This window comes from Chrysochloris asiatica, unplaced genomic scaffold (genome assembly GCF_000296735.1).
Source record: "Chrysochloris asiatica unplaced genomic scaffold, ChrAsi1.0 scaffold00037, whole genome shotgun sequence".
Lineage (NCBI taxonomy): Eukaryota > Metazoa > Chordata > Mammalia > Afrosoricida > Chrysochloridae > Chrysochloris > Chrysochloris asiatica.
Genome location: NW_006408555.1, coordinates 16,074,070 through 16,101,219, shown reverse-complemented (window position 1 = coordinate 16,101,219; position 27,150 = coordinate 16,074,070). Strand labels below are relative to the sequence as shown.

The 27,150-nt window shown below is 45.5% G+C and overlaps 1 protein-coding gene across 1 annotated transcript; it reads left to right on the top strand.

Moving 5' to 3' along the window:
• Positions 1–4,791: 4,791 nt before the first annotated feature.
• Positions 4,792–26,168, top strand: AARS (alanyl-tRNA synthetase). Its single transcript, XM_006860174.1, has 20 exons — positions 4,792–4,952; positions 8,150–8,338; positions 8,968–9,113; positions 12,117–12,308; positions 13,064–13,208; positions 13,480–13,625; positions 14,134–14,242; positions 14,567–14,717; positions 15,766–15,890; positions 19,190–19,334; positions 20,031–20,209; positions 20,910–21,023; positions 21,786–21,992; positions 22,336–22,520; positions 23,714–23,822; positions 24,415–24,528; positions 24,927–25,046; positions 25,159–25,245; positions 25,501–25,614; positions 25,983–26,168. The coding sequence occupies exons 1-20, from the start codon at positions 4,809–4,811 to the stop codon at positions 26,166–26,168; spliced, it is 2,907 nt and encodes a 968-aa protein (XP_006860236.1). The 5' UTR covers positions 4,792–4,808.
• Positions 26,169–27,150: the final 982 nt, after the last annotated feature.

The following is a 27,150-nucleotide window of genomic DNA, read 5'->3' as shown; positions in this document are numbered from 1 at the left end:
TATCAGGAGGGACCCGTTCCTGGGGCAGGACATCATAGTTGGTTGTTGTTAATTACCGTGGAGTCGGTTCCCACTGGTAGTGACCTTGCACAGGGTTTCCGAGGCTGTAAAACTTTACGGGAGCAGAATGCCTATCTTTCTCCCGCGGAATCCTGGTAGTTTCGAACTGCTGACCTTGCGGCTGGCAGCCGGACTTGTAATCACTACGCTAACAGAGCTCCTTTCATAGTTGGTAGAGGGTCAGAAAAAAAAAAAAAGTAATATCTTCAAGGAGATGGATTGACATAGTGTTACAGTTACAATATAGGCATGAATGTGACGAGGAGGAGTAGGCAATGTTTTGTTCTGATGTACACAGAGTCGTATGAATCGGAACTGACTCAAGGGCACCTAACAACAATATCTTGAGCCTGTCTTTTATCTTTCTGTACTCCAAGTTTTGGTTGAATCGATGTTGTACTAAACTGTGTCTGTAGCTCTCACTCCCTATTTGCTTAACTCAACAAAGCAGAACCATGCCTAAGTTTCCTAAAATAAACAATTTACATATTGTACTGATAGCTCTCATCTGTAAAAACCGAATAACAATTGGCCTGAAAGTGGATTGTCTCTCAACAGCTATTAATATTATTTACACAGTCAAGGTCTGATACTCATTGGCACGACAGATCAGAACCTTTTAGGTATGTTCTATGATTCTGCTACTATTGAACAGGACTATATCAAGAGCTATGAACCATAGCAGACATATGTCACCGTTCTGCTCATCATCCATTGTCAATTAGTTGAACTCTGTACAAGGAACCCAAAATGGCGCCCTCTAGGACCTCCCCCACCCCCCTCATGCAACATTCCGTCACGTGACGCACACGAGCGTATTTTTTCCCCGCCATTGCATCAGCCGACTTAGAGCTGCTGTCCCAGAAGCTGACTAATAAGCTGATTGGTTCTCGGTTTGAATGGCAGGCTTACTCTACAATAATATCTCATGAGGGTAGGGCTCTGAGAGGCGCTTTCCATCAGCGCGATCTGATTGGAGGGTGTAGTGCAGGTTGCGCCCTGCGGTGACTTGGGGCTGGTGGCTGTACGCTTCTGCTGGGACAGGTAATCGCCGGCCTAGTGGTGGGCTCTGAGGGAAAAATTAGGGTCGGGGAACTTACGGAGATGCAAGGTTTTTAGTGAGAGTTCTGCAGCGCTGTGAGGACCGGGGCTGGGCCTTTGGGGAAAAGCGCGGAGGCCCATCGAGTCCTTGGAGCGGCAGGCCCCGCGACACCACGGGGACCAGAGCCTGGGTAGATGCCTGGCGACTCCATGGACCGAGAGTGGCCTTTTCTCGGCCCTCCGGAGCGCTGAGGACAGGGTGGCCTGGGGTGGCCTTACTGACGACAGGGACCTTGGGAGGACCACAGTTGTCACTGACTACCCACCCAAAGCTGAGACTTTATTGGCGCTGGTTTGAATCCCTTTGGGGTGGAGTTGGAGTCCCACTAGTGAGCCTTTCTTAATTCTTAAAAATAACTGAATAACTGACACCGGTCCGGGTCCACTTTGTAGAATTTTCTCTACCTACCCTGTCATGTGCTTAGCTATTACTCTTTGAGACAGTCTACATTTCCCGACAAGCTGTGAAGTGAATTTAATTCACAGATTACATTAAACCACTGTATTCCTAATCAGCATAGTTAATAATCACTGTGGTGTATTCTAGGATATAAATAACATTCTTTGAAACTAGGATATGAAAAATGAGAACTAGAAAAAGGCAGACCACTGATAAGGCAAAGAAAGGTCTTGTGGCTGGAACTTTAAAAACCTGTAGGCTAGTGTAATGTAAGTAAGGTACTCAAGACTTTAAAACCTACTGCTGAGCTGGCGAATCCATAGGGGGATTCCTTTATGGGACCTCTGTATCCCATATAGCCTTCTTTCCATGTTTATAGTGAATAAATAAACAATGTTTATAGGAAGACAGCTTTTGCAATCTAGCCTCTATCCAGCTTGTAGTCAATAAATCTATTGGATCGTCTGATATAATACTGCAGTTATTTCTATACATTATTGACAAAAGTTAAAGACAAAGACTTTTCATTTCTTTTGCTTCCCACTACATACATTGGTTAAGGAACTCTGGTAGTGTAGTGGGTTACGAGTTGAGCTGCTAATCACAAAGTCAGCAGTTCAAATCTACCAACCTCTCCTCAGGAGAAAGATGAAGCTTTCTGCTCCTGTGATTTAAAGACACAGAAACCCTATACAGGATTGCTCTATGTCAGAAGACATATACCCACCACCGCATAATTTTGTTGTTTGGTTAAGTGCCATCAAGATGGTTCCGACTCACAGCAACCCTGTGTAGGGTTTCTAAGGATCAGCTGGTAGGTTTGAACCACTGACCTCTTGTAGTTAGCAGTCCAATGTTCATCTATCCTGCAGTGCCACACCAGAACGCCTACGTAATAGGCATTCAAAATGGTGAATGAAGAAGCCAGAATTGAAAACTGATGAGTCTTTTGGGGCTTTAATATATTTACCTCAGGTGGCCTGTTTAGAGGCGTTCTGGTGGCACTGTGGTTAAAGCACTTGGTTGCTAACCAAAAGATGAGCATATCAAACCTAGCAGCCATTCAGCTGAAAACAGATGGGGCCTCATTCTGCTTCCGTAAAGATTTGCGGCCTTGGAAATGGCATGTGGTATTTGGACTCTGTCCTACAGGCTCACTAAGAGTTGGGATCAACTTGAGAGCAGTAAGTGGGTAATTTTTGATCTAGCCATTGAGAGAAGCAGGGAGCTTTCTTAAATATAGGATGTTGCAACTCAGTCAGTTCACCTGTCAATTCATAAGCGCAAGGTCGGTTTGAACCACAAGGTTGGCAGTTCAAACTCACCAGTCGCTCCTCAGAAACCCTAAACTGGGTTGGTACTGACTCAATGGCACACCACCACCACCAGCACCATTGAGAGCCATGATGAGGAAGAACGTTACCATGTTTCAGAAGTTTCTAAAAACCTTAGTCTTGACTTTTTAACATGAGTATTAGGCCTCAGTGTGGGAATTTTAGGCAGTGCTTTGCTCCTAAGAGCCAGTGTTTCAGCATCCTTGTGCCTAAAGGCTTTTGTTTGAGTAGTGAATTGATCAAGCTGTGAATGAACCAATTATCAGTTAAAATTGTGATCTCCTTCCTGTTCATATTCACTACTGCACGTCTTTTTTATAGTCTATCTTTTTCATAAGAAGAAGGAAAACTTTGATCTAAGTGACTTTGAGTGACTGGTAGATTTGAACTCCTGAACTTGTGGTAGTTTTAGTAGTCTGGTTGCTTATCCTACAGCACCATGCCAGGATTCCATTCTATATATGTGTGAGTGTGTGTGTGTATGTATACATTTGGTGGTGATTGTTGGTTCTGACCCTGTATAGGGTTTAAGAGGCTGTAAATCTTTATGGGAGCAGAAAACCTTATCTTTTTCCTGCAGAGTGACTGGTAGATTTGAACTGCTGACCTTTGTGCTTAGCAGCACAGCTCTTAACCTACTACAATACCAGGGAGCATGGTAATTTTGTAGGATTAGCACTGGACTGGGAACCACAAGGTTAGTGGTTTGAGCTTATCAGCCACTTTGTGGAAGAAATGAGTTACTATGAGTTGGAACTGACTGGAGAGCACTTTAAAAAAAAAAAGTATATAGATGTGTGTGTGTGTGTGTGTGTGTGTGTATACGTGTATGTGTGTTTTATCTATCTATATATTTTTTCCCTCCCCACAGAAAAAAACAAAGTGACTTATTTAAAGTTACAGTTGGGTCTTGAATTCTAGAGACTTTTAGATCATGTGAATGAAATGGCTTCCGTTTCTCTAGGTGCCACTACAGACCCTGCCACCGACCAGAACCCTGCACCAAAGCCTGTTCTTGTAGGGAAATGGAGATAGATGTGAAAGAGCTTTGAAGCTAAAGTTTATTTCCCAATTTCCCTCTCTTCAGACTCCCTTTTTCTTTCACCCACTTTCTCAGTCCTGCCTCCTCGGTGGGTCATCCAAACAGCCTCAGTCCTTAGCAGTCTACCCAGTGATGGGGAAGGGTTTACCAGTGGTGGTTCTAGGATGTTCAGTGGGTAGAGATAAGTACTATTCCTGCTATTTGCAGGCAGTTCCTGGTACTGACCACTCCAGCTCCAGGTCCAGTGCAGCTGACAGCAGCCTCACAGAAATTCCAGGCCAAACCTAGAGCCCAGGCTTTGAGGATACAGACCTTGGCACACTGCTCGACACAGAACACAGAGCTGGCAGAGCCCTTAGAGAGCATCGGGTATGGCTGGTGAAGAGACAGATTCCCTCAAGAACTTGGAGCTAGGACTAGAACCCAGGTCTCCTAAGCCTCCCCTCCTCCCCAGTGGACTTTTCTGCTGATTGTAAAGCTTATTAGGGCCTTTATCCCCATTTCCTACTTCCTGACTCAGGGCCCAGCACAGAGTGGATGCTTGATGCATGTCTGTTGAATGAATGAATGCAGGGACAGGCCGCGTGCACTCGTTGGTGTGTTAGTGTATTGAACTACTCTGAGCTAGTGAGGTTGGCACGGGGAGGAAGGACTCTGGAGCTCCTGTCTGCTGGTACAGCAGATTTTGTTTTGCTGATGGTTTTAGCCTTGAACATTACAACATAGATGTTTTAGGATCAAACAACTTTCCTGTGACCTGCTTTACTTGGCTTGAGAAGCCCGAGTTTTATGTAATGCCTCTTTATCTCTTAGGTTGTGTTTTCTAATTTCCCATCATTTCTTTGGCTAGCTCACTGGAGTGTCTTTCAAGATGGACTCGACTCTAACAGCAAAAGAAATCCGGCAGCGATTTATAGATTTTTTCAAGAGAAACAAGCACACCTATGTTCACTCATCTGCCACCATTCCATTGGATGATCCCACTTTGCTCTTTGCCAATGCGGGCATGAACCAGGTAAGGGTTTTCCATTCCTCTTGGCTATCTGTTCCTGTAGAAGGTAGTTGTAGCAATGATTACAGCATAGGTCCTGGAGCCAGATAGAATTTCCTGTTCTGTCACTGAACTGTATGGTCTTGGGGACCTTTGGCCACTGACCCTCAGTTGCTTCATCTGAAATGGGGAATGATAATAGTATCTGCCTTTGATTGCAATGAGAAGTAAATATGTTGTTAAATGCCATTGAGTCAGTTCTGACTCTTAGCAACCCTGTGTAGGGTTTCCAACAAGTAACTTGTGAGTTTGAACCACTGACCTTGTGGTTCAACCCCATCTTGCTTGTCCTACAGTGCTATCCCAGGTCTCCACAGTGCCACACCAGGACTCTGAATAAGATAACACATGAAAAATGTTTAGCACAGTTCAAGCAGACTTCACAGTTCTATGGAAAGATTCCATTATCTTTTCATTTCTTTTTTCTATGAACTTTTTGAAGCCCCCTGGTAATTGGCACATAACAGATACTCAAATATCAGCTGTTAATATCTTTAAGTATTATGTTGAGAACCCTGATACCCATAGCTAAGAAATAAGATTGTATGGCTCTCAAGAGAAATCCAGTCTGCTGTCTATTCTGTAGTTAAGCAGTTGAAGTTTTCTCCCCAAGACAAAGCTCTGTTTTATTAGGATCAGAGACTGGACACCTCACCTATCATGATTCACCATCTTTTCATCATCCTTGGTTTTTTCTTTATAAAGTAAGTCAGTTCTTCAGTATTCGTTCACACCTGTGCTTTTATTGCTGTTTTAAGCCAGGGATGGTGGATAGTTTTTTGTATATTTCTTTTTCTTTTTCTTGAAGCAGTAGCTTTCAAGATTCATTGCTAAGAAGTGACTGTAGTTAGTAGGATTTGTGCTTGAGGCACTTGAACTATAGAAGATACTTGGAGGTCTTTTAGAGAGCATTTTTTGTCTAGAACTAATTGGGCACATCACAGTTTATGGAAAAAGTTTAAAGAGAGGTTTTAATATTCGTGTGACTTTGAAAAATATTACCAGGTTGATCTTTGACTTCACGACTCATCTATCAGTTTGTGGTATGGTGGTGGCTTGCATGCTGAAAGCTATGCCACCATGGTCACCGTGGGTGGGCAGGTTCCAGCTGAGCTTCCAGAGCAAGACAGACTAGGAAGAAGGCGAGGTGGACTACTTCTGAATGTTTAGCCACTGAAAACCTTACGAATACCAGTGGAACACTGTCAGATGGCACCAGAATATTGCCAGAATAAACAGTGCTGGAAGATGAATCCCTCAGGTCGGAAGGTACTCAAAATTCCACCAGCTGCCTCTTTAAAGTCTAGTTGATAGTGATGACACAAGTGGAGGAAAGCATTCAGGACCTTCATTTGTTGATAGAGCACAACTCCACAATGAAGAGAAACAGCTATAAACATCCATTATTACAAGTTGGACAATGAATAAGGATGACCATAGGAAAACTGATGCATTTGAGTTATGGTGTTATAGAAGAATACTGAAAGTCCCATGAACTGCCAGAAGAACAAACAAATCTCTGTTGGATGAAGTACAGCTAGAATGCTCCTTAGAAGCCAGGATGGCGAGACTTCGTCTCTCATACTTTGGACATATTAACAGGAGGGGTCATTCGCTAGAGAAGGACATCATGTTTGGTAAAGTGGAGGGTCAGCGAAAAAGAGGAAGACCCTCCAATGAGATAGGTTGTCACAATGGCGGCGGCAATGGGCTCAAGTGTGATGATGATTATGAGGATGGCGCAGGACCAGGCAGGGTTCCGTTCTGTTGTGCACAGGGTCACTAAGAGTCAGAACCGACTCCAAGGCACTTGACAATGATTCTTGACTGGAAGCAGATTTGGGGTGGACAGTGCTCTCAGGACTTCATTTATGGGGCAGTTCTTGAAGCCCTGCTTAACCCAGTGGCTTTGACAACCCTATCTGCTTTCTTCTCTCAGAGTTTTTGTTTTTGCATGGATAGAGAAGCAGTGGGAACATTTCCCACTTTATATGACATTATTTATAAAATTATAAGAAATGTTTCTGTCCTTGGCACAACACCAAAATTAGGGACAGAAAATGCAGCTGTGCTTTCTCAAGGAGATGGATCTTCTGGAACCTGGAAAGATTCTATGTGATTCAGGCTTGCCTGGGCATAGTTTTGTCTTCTCCCCCACGAGCTGGCATTATATGTGGTCCGAAAACCATGAAAGACCAATGTGTATAAACATCCTCTTAATAATGATAACTGTAGAATGCATGTAGCACTTGCATGCTAGTTGCTGGACATAGAGATAAGTAAAATCACTCTTGCTTTAAAGAGTTCATGTCTAACACTGGGCTACCCACGCGAACTTTCTGCAATGATGAAGCTGGTTCTCTATCTATGGTGCTCAATATGGTAACCATGAGCCACATGGGACTACTGAGCACTTAAAACTTGCAACAGAGGAGTGGAATTTTTTATTTAATTTAAATAGTCACAGATGTCTAGTGGTTGGTTACCAAGTTGGACAGTACAAGTCTAGTGGCAAAGAGGTACCCAAGTAACAGTGATAACAGCTAGATCCCGCCCCCCCAGTGACCTAATACTGTATCTTTGTATGACCAATCAGTTACAAACTCAGAGCCAATGTTACTTCCTTCAGCCCTAGACTCACTGCTGCTGAATCAGTCCTGACTTGTTGCGACCCTTTGTAACGTTTCCAATGCTGTAAATCTTTATGGGAGCAGAAAGCCTCCTCTTTCCTTAGTGGATTTGAACTGCCGATCTCGCAGTTAACAGCCCTGTGCCATCAGGGCTCCTTTACCTGTAAATTGCCTGAATTTCTTTTTCTTCCTCTTCGCCTTTACCACCAGGCACATCCATTAAATATGCTCTTGGAGAAGGAGAGCTTAAGTGTAAGCCTCAGCTTTGTTAGGAACAAGGCACCACTGCATCAACCCTGACTCTTAGCTCTGGTTTGGCCAGCTTTGCACCTGTGCAGATGGTGTCCCAGCAGCATGTGTGGTGGGAAGAAGGACGGCCTTTGCTTTGGGCCCCAAAATGCCACCTGCTTCCAAAGAGGCTTCTCTTTCTGGCTAGTTAAATTAGTAACTGAACAGTCTGTGCATGGACTCTTCCTACAACCTGCCATACCTGAAGCTCTGAAAGTTGAAATGTGCCCCTTCTTTTTGCAGTTCAAACCCATCTTCCTGAACACCATCGACCCATCTCACCCCATGGCAAAGCTGAGTCGAGCTGCCAACACTCAAAAATGCATCCGGGCAGGTGGCAAACACAATGACCTGGACGACGTCGGCAAGGATGTCTATCATCACACCTTCTTTGAGATGCTGGGCTCCTGGTCTTTTGGAGATTACTTCAAGGTAAACTCAGAGCAGCACTGTTGGGATTTTCAGCAGAATGGTCATCTTCATTTAAGGAAACGGATTCCAAGTTTGCACATTTGCAAATATGAAACATTGTCATCTAGGAGACTTGGGAGCAAAGGGCAGTTAATATCTATATTTTGATGGTTTCAGTTGACAGTTGGAGTCCTTGCATTAATCTAATTTGATCCTGTATTTGCCTGAGTTTATACTGCAGATTGTTGTTAAGTGCCATTGAGTCTGTTCCAACTCAGTGACCCTGTATAGGGTTTCAGAGAGTGGCTAGTGGGTTTGAAAAACCAACCTTGCAGTCCAGTGCATTATCCTGCAGCACTACACCAGGACTCCATAATGCAGATGGTGGCGGTGGTGGTGTGTTGTGGAGTTGGTTCTGACTCACAGCAACCCTGCATAAGGTTTCTGAGGCTATAAAATCTTTACAGGTCAGAAAGCCTCATCTTTCTCCCACGAAACAGCTGGTAGTTTCAAACTGCTGACCTTGAGGTTTGCACCTTGACTCGTTGAATACCCTATATGCCTAAAAGCTTGACTTTTTTCTTTCTACTTAAACCAGGTAAATTTTGGTTGGGCCACGTTTCACATCTTTCTTTTTGTCCTTTTTGTAGGAATTGGCATGTAAGATGGCCCTGGAACTTCTCACTCAAGAGTTTGGCATTCCAGTCGAAAGACTTTATGTTACTTACTTTGGTGGGGATGATGCAGCTGGCTTAGAACCAGATCTGGAATGCAAACAGATCTGGCAAAATCTGGGGTAAGAATGCTGAGCAAATCCTTCAATGAAAGGATTCTTCAACTTGATATCAGAATGGGGTCTTATGGCTCGGAATACATTGCCATTTCCTGTTATGGGGTATGTGTTTTGAGATGGAGATGGGTGATTACTTTTTGGTGCATTCATTGCTACTTAATAAGTTTGGTTGATCATTCGGCTGTTGGAAGCCAATATATAATCTTTCTTTTTTTCCCTTCTCTTTTTCAAAATTTTATTTACTTTGTTGCTGTTGAGAATACACAAATATACACAGCAAGACATATACTGACCTCACATGTACATTTCAGTGATATGGATTACATTCCTAGAGATCTGCAACCTCTCACCCTCTGTCTCTGAGTGTTCCTCCTCCTTTAATATAAACTCACTGCCCTCCAAAGTTTGTCTAATCTTTTGAGTGGCTGGTAATTTGATACCATATGGATAGTTCTTTTTTTCTTTCATTCGTAGGCCAATCCAAACCAAACCTACTATCACTGATTTATTTTAAATACTATGTTGTAGGTGAGAGTTTCCATGGCAGATTAGGTTCCCATATAACAACTGTTTTTACAACTTGTTCTCTGACGTGGTTTACATTTTTCACAATGTGTCAGCAGTCTCATTATTTCCATTCCTTTTCTGTTTCTATTCTAGCTCCTCTGCCCCTCTTAGCTTCTCATCCTAGTTGTAGGGTAAATGAATGCTGACTTCTTGTATTGTGTCCCTTTGTGGAGTTGGTGCTTGCCACACATCTTACAAAATGTCCAGCGGGTTTTAGGAACGTTCACCTTATTTGCGGGAGCGCTACCGGCCCCACTGAGTATTAACTGTGTAGAAAATCGTATGTGTTCTTTTTTACAGTCTTCCAGACCTTTTTTTCTGTAGCCTTCTGTAGATGTGTTTCTTAGAACAGGATTCTTCATGTTATTAAGTGTTGTCAAGTTGTTTTCGACTCATAGTACCTGTATGGGACTTCCAAGGAGCAGTTGGTGGATTTGACCTGCCAACCTCACAGTTAGCAATATAGTGGTTATCCTGTAGTGCCACATAGGATAATGTAGAAGTTTATTTTTTATGACACTGTAATAGTTTCAAGCAAATGGGACTAGGAAAAAGGAAGGTTTTGTGTGTGTATGTGTGTGTTTTATAATGATAATAATTATGCAGCATAAAAGGCTAACATGCGAGATGGATCCTTATGTGTTTACACTGAAGAGAATTCACAAAGGGCTGCCTGCGTACAGGGACTCTTGCCCTCTCTAGAGAGTAGGGATACCCATGATGCCTTTGTCTCCTTTTCTTATTTTTATTATTTAACTCTTTTGTACACTTGGAAGCAGTGCTTCTCAATTTTCCAAGTTTTACTCTAGGTGTATCTTTACTATCCAGTGTTCCCTTTTACTTAGTCTGAATCCGCTCTGTGGTTAGACTTTGTACATGAGTGCAATTGGATGGTGTGACTTGTAACAGGTGTGGAGCTTTGATAACATCCTGACCCTGCCATTTGAGACCCTGTCCCTTGGCTTCATGTCTCCGCATTTACGTTACCAAGTACCATCTCTCCCTGAGATGTTTTACAAAGACCTTTCAGCAAAGTTAGGTGTCTTATCAGCATTTTCACACCTTCAGTTCTGGTGAGTGTGACTGCAAAGTACACGGCACACAGTTAGATTGGGACTTAGAGAAGTGACTTAAATATTGAATCAGCAATTGTTTTCAAATTTATATCATCATGAATGTTTTACCTTTTTATTGTGAATTCAGTGAAGGGTTACACTGAACAGGTCATAGACTTCGTGCCCTCACAATGACTGCAGTCCCTTCCATGGACCATCAGTTAACGGTGCTTTGCTCTTTCCACTTTAACTCGTGTCTTCCACTACCTTCATCTTTCCTGTGCCAACCTCCCTCTTTTTGCCTTCCCCATGACTCAAGTTAACATGTGTCCACCCTCTGCTCTGTGGAGTCCTGGTGTGGTGCAGTAGGATAAGCACTGGGCTGCTAACTGCAAGGTCTGGAGTTCAAACCCACTAGCCACTCCTCAGAAATCCTAAACAGACTATGAGTTGGAACTGACTCAAAGGCACTTAACAACAAGCCTCTACCCTGAGAATAATTTTCCATTCTCTCCCATCCCTGGTAATCATCATAGAATTTTTGTTTTGTTTTGGTAAGAAGACCTTCTTTTGACAACAGTGGTCCTTTTGCGATTGAAAGAAATTGAAAGTAAAAAAATTTATATATATATATATATTTGTTGTTGTTGTTGTTAAGTGCTGTGGAGTTGGTTCCAACTCAAAGTGTCCCTGTTCAGGGTTTCCGAGGTTGTATATCTTTACGGAAGCAGAAAGCCTCATCTTTCTCCTGCGTAACAGCTGGTAGTTTCGAACTGTGACCTTGCGTTTCACAGCCCGATTTGCAACCACTATGCTACCAGAGCTCCTATATATTTTATGTTTGTGTTTATGTTTATATTTATATTATGGGGTACAACTCAAATGAAAAATGAAGAGAAACAGCTGTAAACATCCATTAATAATCACAACATGATGCGAATGGAGTAAAGCCCGTGAGAGTAAGTGTGGCAACAACTTTGAGGTTAACCTAGGATCGGGCAGTGTTTCATTCTGTCGTGCATAGGTTTGCTATGAGTTGGTACTAACTCGATGGCACCTAACAACAACAATATATTATATTTACTTAAAATTCAGGTCATAGCATTGTTCCAATTCGTACTTAACATAAGTATTTTCATTTTTAGGTGTTCCTTTCTAGGTGTGTTTGTTTTTGGGTCTGATGTGTTTTGCATCCTTTCGTAGCCACTCTTGAAAAGAATCCTGTTTTGCCCCTCTGGCAAGACTGGTATTTAGGCTTAGTGTTAGTGATTGGCTTCTGTATAGAACTCAGCTGAACTTCATAAAGATGCCCTTTTGTGGTAGCTGGCGTCGGGCTGAATCCTTGTAGGTAGCTGTAACTGGACTTGCCTTCCTTGCTCTGCAGGCTGGACGACACCAAAATTCTCCCTGGCAACATGAAGGACAACTTCTGGGAGATGGGAGACACAGGCCCTTGTGGTCCCTGCAGTGAGATCCACTATGATCGGCTTGGTGGTCGGGATGCTGCACACCTTGTTAACCAGGACGACCCTAATGTGCTAGAGATCTGGAACCTTGTGTTCATCCAATACAACAGGTGACCGGAGGGTCCTGGGAAGGGGAGCTCATTGCCGCTGCTCTGTGAGGGCAGTGGGGCACAAGGCGGCATCAGGGACCTGATGGCACATTTCTTGAGATGTTATTTCTCGGTTTTCGCTTTACTCTCTGAGATAGGGCTGCAAACTAGCTTCTGCCATAGAACCTGCCGGAGGCCTTCTCTTGCCAGGTCCTTTCTGGAATCCACAAGCACACCTCGCTTGCGTGCGCTTCAGTTTATTGCACGACTCCATCTTGAATTTTTACAAATTGGAGGTTTGTGGCCACCCTGCATTGAGCCAGTTGCTCGGTGCCATTTTTCCAAGAGCATGTGCTCACTTTGTGTCTCTGAGTTACCTTTTGGTAATGCTCACAGTGATTCCTTTTGTTTCATCAAGCTGTTTGTTGCACACTCAGTAGACTACCGTGGGAATAGAACTTGATGTGCACTGGGAAACCAGAACATGCGGGTGACTTACTTTATCGTGGTACTTGCTGTATTGTGGTGGGAGCGAGCCCACAGTATCTCCAAGGTGTATCTGTACTGCTGCGATAATTAAAGCTGATCTCTTTGAACCTCACTCACACCCAGAGTACTCGTCTTCCCTTACCCCCCAGCAAACCAGTCAGAGACTAACTGGCAAATCGTCACAGCCCACAAACTGCTGTTTTCATGACTTGATCTCTGGGGACCGGGAGTTGGCAGCCTAGGTGCCATCTCAGCTTCCTCTCTGGCTCTGGCTCTGGCTCCTGCAGGGAAACCGATGGCACTCTGAAACCTCTCCCCAAGAAGAGCATTGACACAGGGATGGGCCTGGAGCGACTGGTGTCTGTGCTGCAGAATAAGATGTCCAACTATGACACCGACCTGTTCGTCCCTTACTTTGAAGCCATTCAGAAGGTACTGTTCTCTGTAAACAGTGCAGAGCTCTGGGAGGGGCCCACGTGGGACTTGCAGCAGTACTGCCAAAGAAGAGTGCTTTGCTCTTCTGTCTGCCTCTTTCGTTGCTAACCTGAGGTCCTGGGCACTGGGTACTCTAATCTGTGGAGTGCTGGAAGACTGGTGGGGGCAGTTGACCACAGACCATTATTTTTCTCGGACTTGTAGGGCCTGGCAAGATGGCTGTCCTCCTAGGGCAAACTGAAAGGCTGCCTCCTGGTTTTCTTTGTAGGGTACAGGTGCCCGGCCATACACTGGGCAAGTGGGTGCTGATGATACTGATGGAATTGACATGGCTTACCGAGTGCTGGCTGACCATGCTCGGACCATCACTGTGGCACTGGCTGATGGCGGCCGACCCGACAACACGGGGCGGGGGTAAGTATGTCACACACTGGGTTAGGATTAGGACTGGCATCGAGCCTTTGATGACTCTGGTGCTAAAAGCCATACTCTAGAGCAGTTGGGGTTTTTTTGTTTTTTGTCTTTTGGGTGTAAAAGGAATCCTCTCTTTTTAGGGATAAAGAATCACCACTGTTGTTAAGTACAAGCTGTTGAGAATTGTATTTACGGTTATTTTGTATGTTATTGGCAGGCGGGGAGCAGAGCACGTAGGGGAGGATAGTGAACAGGTTTTGCAGAAACAAGCCAGGGTTACTTAGGTCATTTTTGATCAGTGTTTGTGGACAGGTGACTGAGTTTTATCCTGCAAATACTGTTAATGACTTTTAGGAATGCTCAAAGAAACAGGCTTTAGGGTAAAAAGTCTCTGAAAAAACAAAGCCAGAAGTTGAGTCACAAAACTTTAGGCATACTTCCCAAGGACCCACTACTAAACACTCAGTGGGGAATGCTGCCTAGCTGGAGACTGTTCTGCTTTTTACAGGTACGTGTTGAGACGGATTCTCCGCAGGGCTGTTCGATATGCCCATGAGAAACTCAACGCCAGCAGGGGTTTCTTTGCTACCTTAGTAGATGTTGTCGTCCAGTCCCTGGTAGGCATCTTACCCATTCCTATCTTCTGTGTTAAAGTCTATACTTCAGGGTGGATAGGGTGGGAAATAGCATAAAGGAGCTCTGGTCCCGTAGTGGTTATGAATTGGGCTGCGAACCTCAGGGTCTGCAGTTCGAAACTACCAGCTGTTCCACGGGAGAAAGATGAGGCATTCTGCTCCCGTAAAGATTTACAGCCTCGGAAACCCTGTACAGGGTCACTATGAGTCCGAACTGACTCCACGGCACATAACAACAACTGTGAATTATTAAGCAGGGTCATGGGCCCAGTCACTGGGCCTCCATCTTTGTTTCCTCCTGGACAGGGAGATGCTTTTCCTGAGTTGAAAAAAGACCCGGACATGGTAAAAGACATCATTAATGAAGAAGAAGTGCAATTCCTCAAGACCCTCAGCAGAGGGCGCCGTATCCTGGACAGGAAAATCCAGAGCTTGGGAGACAGCAAGACCATTCCTGGTGTGTTCCTCTCTCCATCTGACTGGTTTTCATCTCTGGGAAAGGCGAACTCTTGTTTCACAAACTCACGTGGGGTTCTAGTGTCTTAACTTGGTTAAAATAGTTTTCACTATAAAATGGGGTTTATAGTAAAATGATAAGCTGTATCATTGTGATAAAATATTTCATAAAAAATATCATATGAAGATACAAGTGAAAAACCCCTTTCCCAAATTCATTTCCCAGAGATAGCAACTCTACCAGAGTTTGTTGTAGAACTAGGTAGGTCCTTAATCCATTCACACACAAAAAATTATACGTGGGTATAAAAATAAGATACTCTGGTGGTGCAGTTTTTCAGTGCTCAGCTGCTAACCGAAAGGTCTGCAGTTTGAACCCACTGGCCGCTCTGTGGAGGAAAGAGGCAACTGTCTACTTTGGTAAAGTGCTGAGCTGCTAACCAAGGTCAGCAGTTAAAACCCAGTGGCTCCGTAGGAAACACTATAGGGCAGTTCTCTGTCCTGTAAGGTTGCTACGAGTCAAAATCATCTGAAGGCAATGGGTTTGGATTGGTGTGTATATCTGTGTATGTTTTCTAAGCAAAAATGGGAAGGTAAGATACTGTTTTTCAACTTGCTTTATTTTTACAGAAGGGAAAATTAATTTTAGAAGACTTTATTTTTAACTTTTTATATACTAAAAGGACTTCTGGTGTGGTGCTATATAATCAACACTTTGTGAACCATAAGGTTGGCAGTTCAAACTCACCAGCTGCTCCCTGGAAACCCTATAGAGGGTCGTTATGAGTCAGAGTTGACTTGATGGTACTTAACCGCACTGACAAAAAATATACAAGCAGCAGCTTGATGAATTTTTACCAAATAAATTTACCAGGAGGCCCTTTGTGCTTCTCTAAGTCAATTCCAAAAGACTGGGTGGCTTTGCTGACATGTGCCCAGGATCAGCCCTAGCTTGTCTTACCTGTCACAGTCAGTGTCCTCCTAGAAAAGTCTGGATGGAAAAGAGGCTGCTTGTGTTGGTTCTGATGTGATTCCTTTGCCCTGTACAGGTGACACTGCCTGGCTCCTCTATGACACCTATGGGTTCCCAGTGGACCTCACTGGGCTCATTGCTGAAGAGAAGGGCTTGCTGGTTGACATGGAAGGCTTTGAAGAAGAAAGAAAACTGGCTCAGGTGAGGAATCGAACAAGATTTTGCTTTCTTCAGACTTTTTCTCCTTCTTTAGGATTACTTAGGTGTATTTCTGGAGTCCTAGTATGGTACATTGGAGTCCTGGTATGACATTGTGGGTTAATGTGCCAGACTGCAAAGCCATTTGCTGCAAGGTCAGCGGTTCAAGCTCACCAGCTGCTCCTCAGAAACCCTATACAGGGTCTCTATGGGTCGGCACCGACTCGACGGCACTTCACAACAACCACAACAATATGGTGCATTCAGATAAGCACTGGGCTTCTAACCACAAGGTCAGGAGTTTAAGCACATTATCCTCCTCAAAAAACCTATTCAGGTTCACTCTGAGTCAGAATAGACTCGACAGCACTTAATTAACAACAATAACCAATATACAACAGTGGCTATTTTGTGGAGCTCTGGTGGTACTGTGGGCTGCTAATCAGAAGGTCTGCAGTTTGAATCCACCAGCCACACTGGTGGAGAAAAGACCTAGCAGTCTGCTCCCATAAAAATTATAACCTTGGACTTCCGGCAAGATGGCAGATTAGGCAGATGCACTAGGCAGACCCTCTACAAGACAGATACAAGGGACCAAATGAAACAAATACAGGTGAAGATTCAGGAGCCCTGAACTTTCAGAGAAGAGGTTAGAGAAGTTAATTGAGTACTTGCTAGGAAGAGAGAATGACTGGTGAATGGCTGGCCAGATGCGGTACCACCATCTGCCAGGTGGTCTGGCAGAGCACATTCACTCAGGCAATGGGGAAGGGAGTGTCTTTTTCACACCCAACAGGAGACAGCAACTGTGAGCCCAGCCACAACCGTATCCTCTGCAGCTCTCCACCCACTGGGCACAAACCAATACTAGCTACTGTACCACTTGATCAATGATAGACAGCAGCCAGCACCAGTCAAACCCACACTAAATTTAAATGCATTAAAGGTGAATGAGAAGGAGGTATACATGCTACCATTCTCTAACTACATCCACAGAAGACAGTTGGTGAGAGCCTGAGAACAAATCAACATACAATCATCAGTTAAATGCAAATACAACAATACCACAGTGCCTTGGAGACCCGAGACAATTTTAGCTCTTATGAAAAAAAAACGAGACAACGGGTCAAACAAATGACTAAGATACAGAGTCAAAAAATGTTTCTGAGGAAGAAAACATAACGGAACTAACTAAAAATAATTCAAAACAATAATACATAGGTACCTTCAAAGGAGTGACAGAAAAATCGAGGAAAGCAATAACAAAGAAAACTTTACAAGAATTCAGGAAAACACTGTATAAACAAATAGACAAAATTAATGCAAAACTTGCAATTTAGAAATCTAGAAGATTAATTCTAAGATTCCAGAGATAGACAATACATTGAAAGGGCTAAGTAGTAGATTTGAAGCAATGAAAGGCTGCATTAATGAGCTTGATGATGAATCTCTCTATACTAGTATGCTGGAAGAATAATCAGAAAAAATAATTGAAAAAATCTGAAGAAAGCCTAAGAGTTATGTGGGACACCATGAAGAAGAACAACTTACAGGTGACTAGTATTCCAGAACAGGAAGAAATAGTAAAAAGCATGGAGAAAATTGTCAGTGTTGGAAGGAAACTTCCCTAACATGATGAAAGATAAATGGATAAGCATACAAGAAGCTAAACAAACTCCAAACAGGATAGATCCCAAACAAAAAATACCAAGATAGATCATAGTCAAACTTTCCAAAACCAAAGAAAAGGAAAGAATTCTGAGAACAGCTTGGCAAAAACTAAAATTTACCTACAAAAGAGAACCAATAAGACTTAAGCTCTGATTTCTCAGCAGAAACTATACAGGCAAGAAGTCAATGGGATAGCATACATAAAACTGAAAGAAAAAAAATTTCCAGTCAAGATTTATACCCAACAAAGCTCTCCCTCAAGTACAACAAAATTAGGACATTTCCTGATAAACAGACCAATTTTACAAAAGATACTGTAGGGTGTTCTTTAGACCAAGAACCAACAACAGCAGATAACAACCTGAGATTACTATACATGACAACACCCAGATACGATGTTAAATTCTGTTGAGTTGGTTCCGACTCCTAGCAACCCTGGACAGGGTTTCCAAGGAGCAGCTGGTGGGTTTGAATTGGTGATCTTACAGTGCCATACCTGGAATCCAGATATAGAAATATTTGAAGTAAAACAAACCTACAAGACTGAAAATAGGGAACCAAGGATATTAATTTATAATGAAGTCAACTATAAAACTAAAAGAGGGAAGAGTGTAGATACAAAACTTTAAATGGTTAAGAAAGTTCAAGAAGATCTCAAGATAAAGCAGACTTTTGAAATAGGAGGAAAAATTAATAAATTATATCGTAACCTGTAATTTATCCTGAAAATGAATACACCTACATATCAAAATAAAGAGGACAATCAGAAAGTTAATTGACATTAACAACAAAAATTAAAAGAAAACCCAAAACCAAAAGGAACTCAGTGCAGAAAATTATGTGCAACTAAGAAATCAATAGCATCACACACAAAGAAATATATACAGCAAAATGACAGCAATCAATTCATGCCTACTGATAATTACACTGAATGTAAAGGGATTAAATGCCCCAGTAAAGACACAGAGAGAGCAGACTGGATCAGAAGAAAGAATTCTTCAATATGCAGTCTGCAAGAGACACATAAAAAAGACAGAGACAGCCTCAAGGTCCATTAACAGAAGAATGATTAAACAAACTTTAGTACATACACACAATGGAATACTACACAACACTGAATAACAATCTTTCAAACACCTCATAACATGCATGAATTTGTAGGATATTATGCTGAGTGAAATTAGTCAATCACAAAAGGACAAATATTGTTGAGTCCCAAAAAGTTAAGAAAAGGTTTTCTTAATAAAAGAAATGATCTATGATGGTTACAGGGGGAGGGAAAATTATTCACAGGCATAGACACATGGGTGACAGGCAGGCAGTCTACAACAAGACGGAAGTTGGTAGAGGAAAGATGAAGGTCGTAGGAGACACAGGAAGGAGTGCAAGTGTTAAAGAAAACAGAGATAAATACTGTTCACTGATGGTACATGGAGGGGGTTGCAAGCATCATAATGAAGCAAAATATATGGTTTATTGAATGTAAAACTGATGATCTGCACTCAATTCCCAATATAAAGTTTAAAAAGTACAGCCTAGGAAACCTTATGGAATCGTTCTCCTCTGTCACATGGGGTCACTGTGAGTTAGAATCGACAGCACCCAACCAAATGCGTATTTCTTGTTGGCAGCTGAAATCACAGGGCAAGGGAGCTGGGGGAGAAGACCTCATCATGCTGGACATATATGCTATTGAAGAGCTCCGGTCCAAGGGTCTGGAGGCAACAGATGATTCCCCAAAATATAACTACCATTCCGACTCCAGTGGTAGCTACGGTATGCTACTGTGTTCCTTCCCTTGCTGAGTCTTGAAACATGCATCTCAAGATTGGTGTCCGTTATGTGTATGTTGGCCTCTACCGGAGCACTGTAGTCATGCTCTACTTTTATGCTTAAAGATGTTGTTGGCTGTTATCTTTGAGATAATTATAGATTCATGGGAAGTTGTATATTAAAAAACAAACAAAAAACTACATAAAGGCCCCATGTACCTTTCAACCAGTTTCCCCAACACATCCTGCATAATTATAGAGCCATATCAAAGCCAGGAAGCTGACACCAATACAACCCACAGTGGTTACCGAATTTTGCATAAGGATAGTAGCAAAGTTAAGATACAAAAGAAGTCATGTTTCTGCTTTCAGTTGTTCTGGTAGAACACCATCTCCGCATCTACCTACCCGATCACTCAGAGTCCGAGTTACCAGCCACCTGGCTTGCCCAGTTTTAGTCCTAAAAATCCTTTGTCCAGGAAGCCCCTTAGTTTAGAGCAAAGCGGGACAGCAGGTCACACTGAGGGTTGCATCTCTGATGGACAATCAGCTAAGCTCTTTCATGGAGTCAATTGCTTCCAAACTGAAATCATACAAATAGACTGAAGGAGAGTTTGAGACACAGAATTGGCAAAAGCCGACTTAGAATGTGAGCTGAGTCACTGACTCCATTTCCCCTCTTGCATTTTGCATTGAGCAGTGTTTGAGAACACAGTGGCCACGGTGATGGCTCTGCGCAGGGATAAGATGTTCGTCGAAGAGGTGTCCACAGGTCAGGAGTGTGGCGTGGTGCTGGACAAGACCTGTTTCTATGCCGAGCAAGGAGGACAGATCTATGATGAAGGCTACCTGGTCAAGGTTGATGACAGCAGTGAAGATGTGAGTTCACAGCTCTTGTTAGCCAGGTTGTGGGGGGGGGGAGTGGGGTGGCGCCTGGCCTGATGGGGGTGCCTTTCTCACAGATCAGTACCGCAGGCCATGCGGGGAAATGGGACACATCTGGGGGTAGGACTCCACTTGCAGTGTTTCTGAAGACCAGGGAGCTACTGTGTAGGCTGTGTGCTTTTCACGACCATTGGGTGTCCTTGTATGAGGACCCTTGTGCCTATGTATTGTCCCCACAAATAAGGAGAGCCGCTCTGATGGACAGGCATCTTGTAGAAGACTCAGCCTTCCAGCTCCGCCTCCACTGTGTCCTCTTGGATGAGCTGCCTCATCTTGAATAATCTCCTTGATTTTTCATGGCAGTTTTTGAGTTCTCTAAGATAATCCTTAATTGTGTATGTGTGTATGCACATCTGTATATATGTCATATGAATGTAATAAGTATCTACACACTGGTTCAAACTCACCAGCTGATCCTCGAAAACACTACAGGGTCGCTATGAGTCGGAACGGACTTGGTGGCACTTAGCAACATCAATAATCTACACACACAGACTCACATTAAGGAAAGTCTTGGAGAATTTGAATGCATGTGTGTATATAAATATATACGTATTAAAACTCAGTATACTGTTAACTGATGGTGAGAAAAAGGAAACTCAGTATGAACACATCTCTTTTTTGGTCCCTGTAGAAGACAGAGTTTACAGTGAAGACCGCTCAGGTGCGAGGAGGGTATGTGCTACATGTCGGCACGATCTATGGCAATCTGAGAGTGGGGGACCAGGTCCGACTGTTTATTGACGAGGTAAGTTGCATTGTGCTGGTCAGTGTTGGATATGGTTAGTAGTTGATTCCTTCTTTGCCTTTAGCTTAGATTTCCACTCTTGTTCCTTCTGTGGAACTGTAAGTGACATGTGCACTGTGAGCAATGTATCTGAAGTCGCTATGTCCCCAAGTGAGATCCCACACACTTGCTTTCAAGGATTGCCTTTCTCCAGGTTAATCTCAGAAGCCAAGGATCCCTGGTTAGTTCAGAAATAGGTTCTGCTACCTATGAAAGAACTCGGAGATTACAGTCACTTAATACAAGATTAAAATGTGCTTTCCCCTGTTGATACAGAGCCTCTGTCCCACGGGATCACAGGGCTGTCCCACGGGGTCACATTCCTGGCCTGTTGCCTGTTCTTCATGGTCCAAGAAGGTCATCTCCATTGTCCAGGCCAGGTTTCAGCAGACTTTATAAAGGACCAGAGAGCAAATGTACAATCCGTGTCACAGCGGCTCTACTCTGCCATTGTTTTGAGAAAGCCCCACAGACGAGATGGGAACCAAGGAGCATGGCTGTGTTCTAACAAAACCCCGTTTACAAAGCTAGGATTTGCTCACAGGCGGTCATTTGTCAGCCCCGGTTCTAGTAGTGGAAGGAGAAGGGCACACATCACTTCTGCACAACCCACTGACCAGAACTAAGTCATGTCACCAGGCTCAGCTACACAGGAAGCCTTGTGTCCCCTGACAAGTCCTAGTGCTCGGGAGACTTCTGAACCAGCTGCTCTGCCCTTTGCAGCCCCGACGCAGACCTGTCATGAGCAACCACACCGCTACCCACATCCTGAACTTTGCCCTGCGCTCGGTCCTCGGGGAAGCCGACCAGAGAGGCTCCCTCGTTGCTCCTGACCGTCTTCGGTTTGACTTCACTGCCAAGGGAGCCATGTCCACCCAGCAAATCAAGAAAGCTGAAGAGATTGCCAACCAGATGATTGAGGCAGCTAAGGTTGGTTGGGTTCTGTGTAAGCTCTGAGTCATGAGCACCATGGCCATCCATCCCCAGCGCTGCTTACACCATTGTACCACTCTGAGCACATCCATACTCTGGCCTGTACACAGGTTTGCTAAGGCCGTGATTCCCAGTAGGCCTGTTGGCTTCACCTGCAGCACTGGTCACAGGCTAATAAAGCAACTGGGAAAGTCTCCTTGGCTTTGCACTTGGTGGTTTTAGGCTGCTCTGGGCCCACAATCCACAGAGGCAGGATTGGAGACCCAAGTACTACACTGCAGGAGCGAGGTCCCAGAGAGGATCTTTCCCAGAGTTTTACCATCTCTTTTCTCCCTGGCAGCCCGTCTATACCCAAGATTGTGCCCTAGCAGCTGCGAAGGCCATCCAGGGCCTGCGGGCTGTGTTTGACGAAACCTACCCTGACCCTGTGCGTGTTGTCTCCATCGGGGTCCCAGTGTCTGAGCTTCTGGAGGACCCCTCCAGTCCTGCTGGCTCCCTGACTTCTGTCGAGTTTTGTGGGGGCACGTGAGTACTTTGGGAAGAACAACAGGGAGTGGGGCCACCTGGTTTTATGCCCTTAGCATTTTGCCCTAGGTCACTGTTCCTTTTCCTGAGGTGAAAATGAAGTTGCCAAAGAGCATTCCCAGGAATTCTCTTCTCCTTGTGCTCCAGCCAGACCCCTCAGCATCTGCCCTTGACAGGCCTGGGGGTATGAGGAAAAGCTCTTCCATGGTTGAGAAGAGGGTAATACTTAGCACACACACACGCCTATTTGTTCCCTGGGCTGGTCCTGACAGAAGGCTGGGTCCTGAGTTGAGGTTTCGCAAGCCTAGGCATGCTCACTGAACTCCAGAGCTGTTCCGAGTCCTTGGTAGTCCCTGTATGCTCACCTTATTACTGCCATGAGGGCTCCAGGAGAATACCTCAGGCTCTGAACCCTGGAGTCAGGCCACATGGTAGAACCAGCTCAGTTTGGCTTATGAGACCTGTTGGTTTCTGTCGAGTTGGAGTCCTCCATAGCCCTTGGCTTCTTTTGGGAAAGGTCATAGTGGCCTGGGACGTCCCTTGCTTCCAGAGACATTCTTAAGGCCATGGTAGAACCCACCCATGATAGGCCCTCTTGTAAGTCCTAGGTAGGTGGGGTATGCAGAGGGCAAGTTGGGGACCTGAGGGCTCAAGTTATTCCTTGGACAAGTGATTCTAACTTCTGCCTCAAGACCTGTTTGCACAACAAGCTTTAGAACCCTGGCAACAGCTGCAGACTTCACACCTCCCTCACAGAGTGGCAGGGAGGTCATGAGTGGCTACGGTTCCCTGAGCTAGTGGGGAAGAAGTTATCCTCTACCATTCTCAGCTCTTAAGTGGGGGTGTGAGAATATAGTTCACATTGTCCCAAAGAGGACCAATTATGCAAGTAAATTTAGCAGCCTGACAGCAGTAACATTTATTCTGGACAGTAGGGATTACAAAGCGCTTTCACGTTTCTCTAGTTTGAAACTGAGGCTAAGAAAGGTGCTGCTCTGAGGCCCAGGCTCGTGCTGGCTCCCTTCCCCTTCCTGCTGCTTCTCCTGACCCCTTGTAACATGAAGGGAAGTCAAAATACAGTCGGCAAACCTTCCTCAGGAAGCCCTGCCAATAGGGCTCAAATGCCCCCAGGTGTGCTGAGGAGACCTGGATGGGGCTTCTCCTTCACCTCAGACTCTCTGTTCACGCTTCAGGCACCTGCAGAACTCCAGCCACGCAGGAGCGTTTGTGGTTGTGAGTGAAGAAGCTATTGCCAAGGGCATCCGAAGGATTGTTGCCGTCACAGGTGCCGAAGCCCAGAAGGTGAGTAAACCAGACTGACGTGGCTCCCTGGAGCAAAACAAGCCCCTCTTGTGAGTCTACAGGTGCAAATGGTTGTATGGCTGTTGCAGGCCGAATTGAAGGTACAGACTGTCCGACCCCAAAAACTTTCCCCCAGTTAATCCCTTACTGACGGGAGAAGACCACCACCACTGGGCAAGATTCCATGGGTTCCCATGCCTGGGGAGGAAGCCACAGTTCTTCAGACACAGTCCCAGGGCCACCTCCTGATACGGAAGTGCCTGGTGGGGTTACTCTGAGGATGTGTACTGCAGCTTAGGCCTGGAGTCTCCCAAAGTCAGAGGGTGGTCATTTCTTGGGTGACAACAGCTCTTGTTTTGCAAATTCTTGGTCACCCCCCAAACCCAAGCTAGGGCGCCACCTCCCTGCTAACCAGGTATGTCAGGGCAACAGGCTTCTGACCCTTGCTCCCTGAAGGAAGAGAAACTTCTGTCATCTTGGGATAGGTTGCTTCACAGCCTACTGCCTGGGCTTGCCACCTTTGATTCCCAGTGGAATAGTGAAGTCAGAAGTTACCTGACCCCAGGTGTATCACTCCTATTGTTCCGCCCAGGCCCTCAGGAAAGCAGAGAGCTTGAAGAAATCAATCTCTGTCATGGAGGCCAAGGTGAAGGCCCAGACTGCGCCCAACAAGGATGTGCAGCGGGAGATAGCTGACCTCGGTGAGGTAAGGACAGCCTCCCAGGACCTGTTCTGTTCATCAGGCACTGGACCCTGCTTGGTGCGCTCTTGTGGAACAGTCTTCCTGTTCTAGAAGAACGTGCTGGACCCCACATGGCTGGAGAGCACATCCCTAGCATTAATGTGCAAGGAGTTGGGGAAAATGCTCCAAAGGCCTCTGTCCAAACCTGCGGAGTGGTTATTACTATCGGGGGGCATAGCTCTGAGTCACAGCCCTGCTGGAGCTGCTCTGAACACCAGCAGACACCACCTCCTTTTTACTATTTTCCTCCTCTTCTGTCCTCCTGGACACTTGATTGAGAGGACTTTGGCATTCAAAGCTGTGGTGGGGCTTCATCTCCTAGCTCCCAGTCTGATCACAGGGTCTCCCTGCTGTGGTTCCAGGCCCTAGCCACTGCTGTCATCCCTCAGTGGCAGAAGGATGAACTCCGGGAGGACCTCAAGTCCCTGAAGAAGGTCATGGATGACCTTGACCGCGCGAGCAAAGCCGATGTCCAGAAGCGAGTGAGTCCCGGCAGTGCTGGTGGTGAGAAGGAGGCAGAGCGGATTTGCTCAGCGAAGGCTGAGAAGGTTCGGTCCCTGCTCTGAGGTTCCCTTCTGGGCTTTCTTCCCACAGGTGTTGGAGAAGACCAAGCAACTTATTGACTGCCACCCCAACCAGCCCCTTGTCATCCTGGAGATGGAGAGTGGTGCCTCGGCCAAGGCAAGCATGCCTGGGTTCCCACTGGTTGTTCTATTCCCCTGGCTCTGAGAGCCCACTGTCAGGGTGGAGGTCACACTGAGTCACAAGAACTGGCCATACAGCCGCAGGTCCTCGCAGCAGAGCCAACCTTGGAGTTGGAGCCTGCATACAACCTCCCAGGACGGCATCTGCTCTCAAAAATGTGCTTTGGGGTGGGCGCCCACAAACTTGCCTTGACCCCAGGCCTGTGACCCTGACCCCAGATTCTTTCCACAGGCCCTGAATGAAGCCTTGAAGCTTTTCAAGACACATTCCCCTCAGACAGCTGCCATGCTCTTCACGGTGGACAATGAAGCTGGCAAGATCACATGCCTGTGTCAGGTCCCCCAGGTAGGAGCGCCTACACCCTACCCCTGCCCCTGCCAGCCTCCTCGGGTGGGGAGAGTTGTCCACAGCACTTCAGAGGAGCTCAGTTCTTCCCACAGTCAGCTGTTCTCTTGTCTTTGTCCCCATGTGCCCCTTCTCTCTGTTGAGGAAGTTGAACTGTACTAGCTCATACTTGGCATGTCCTTGTTTTGGCAGGGGCCATCAGTGTCGTCGTCCCGTTCCTCCCCACACACACACACACCTGTTCTAGAATCTGTCTCCACCTCCAGTGGGCAGCTCCAGTCCTCACACAGGGCATTCTTCCTTCCCTCCTCACCATACCCCCTCATTCTCAACCCATCTGATCTTCACTTCCCCTTCCTGTCTTCTAGAATGCCGCCAACCGAGGCCTGAAGGCCAGCGAATGGGTGCAGCAGGTATCAGGGCTGATGGATGGCAAAGGTGGCGGCAAAGATGTGTCTGCCCAGGCCACAGGCAAGAATGTAGGTTGCTTGCAGGAAGCGTTACAGCTGGCCACATCTTTTGCCCAGCTCCGCCTGGGTGATGTGAAGAACTGAAAGGAGGGGCGTCTGTATCTGTCCCTTGCTGAGACACATCTGTCCAGATGGGAGCGCTCCATCTACCACAAGGACCTTCAAATCTCGGGCCATTAAGCAGCACTGTTTGTCCTTACCCAGAAGCAACTGGAACACACTGTGGGCGCTGCCCTGCCCTGTGACTCAGTGCCCACTTAACATTTCTACCCCAAGCCTCATAGTGACGCCATCTGTCCAGAACCACTACTCCAGGATTGCTATTTATCATCGCCTACACCTGTGTATACTTTGCTACAGACCTGAGGTTTTGGGGTCTGCAGGTAGGAATCATTTGTGCTGCACAGAATAAAAGAACCATGTGCAATACTTGATGCTTTGTGATCCACTCCCTCTTTCCAGGTGCCCCCTAACTCCCAGCTTCTGGCTCCCTGGGTGGCTGCAGCGGGCTCCTGGCTGAAAGGACCAGTCCTTGGGTCCAGCCCCAGGCCCCCTGAACTCTCCCAGTGGCTCCTGGGATCATGTCACATGGAGGTAGAAAGATGCAGGATGCAGAGGCTTGCTCTAATATTGGAGCTGTTTAGGGTGCAGCCGCTGCCTGATCAATTCCTACTTCACCAGAGATGGTTTAAATGCCCAGTCCTGGCCCTGAGGCCAGTTGTCCACAGTCTGAAGACAACTGGGTTTGGACAGCACCACTTGTGGTGAGAGATGCAGACAGAGAGGGTGCTGAGGCTCTAGCTGTAGCCAGCACGGGTACAAAAATAATTGGGCAGTCTGAATGTGTGTGTGAAGGCTGTTGTTAAGTGCCGTCGAGTCGGTTCCGACCCATAGTGACCCTGAACAGGGTTTCCAAGGCTGTAAATCTTTATGGGAGCAGAAAGCCTCATCTTTCACCCGCGGAGCAGCTGGTAGTTTCAAACTGCCGACCTTGCAGTTCGCTGCCCGATTCGTAACCACTACGCTACCAGAGCTCTTTGTGTGTGAAGGTAACGCAAGTTAATTC

What these genes read in the sequence shown, in the direction of transcription:
- AARS (XM_006860174.1), top strand. Translation starts at nt 4,809, where the DNA reads ATGGACTCGACTCTAACAGCAAAAGAAATCCGGCAGCGATTTATAGAT. An exon ending in AAGCCGATGTCCAGAAGCGA is followed by an intron (nt 25,047 to 25,158) that starts GTGAGTCCCGGC and finishes TTCTTCCCACAG; the next exon opens with GTGTTGGAGAAGACCAAGCA. An exon ending in GCCTGTGTCAGGTCCCCCAG is followed by an intron (nt 25,615 to 25,982) that starts GTAGGAGCGCCT and finishes CCTGTCTTCTAG; the next exon opens with AATGCCGCCAACCGAGGCCT.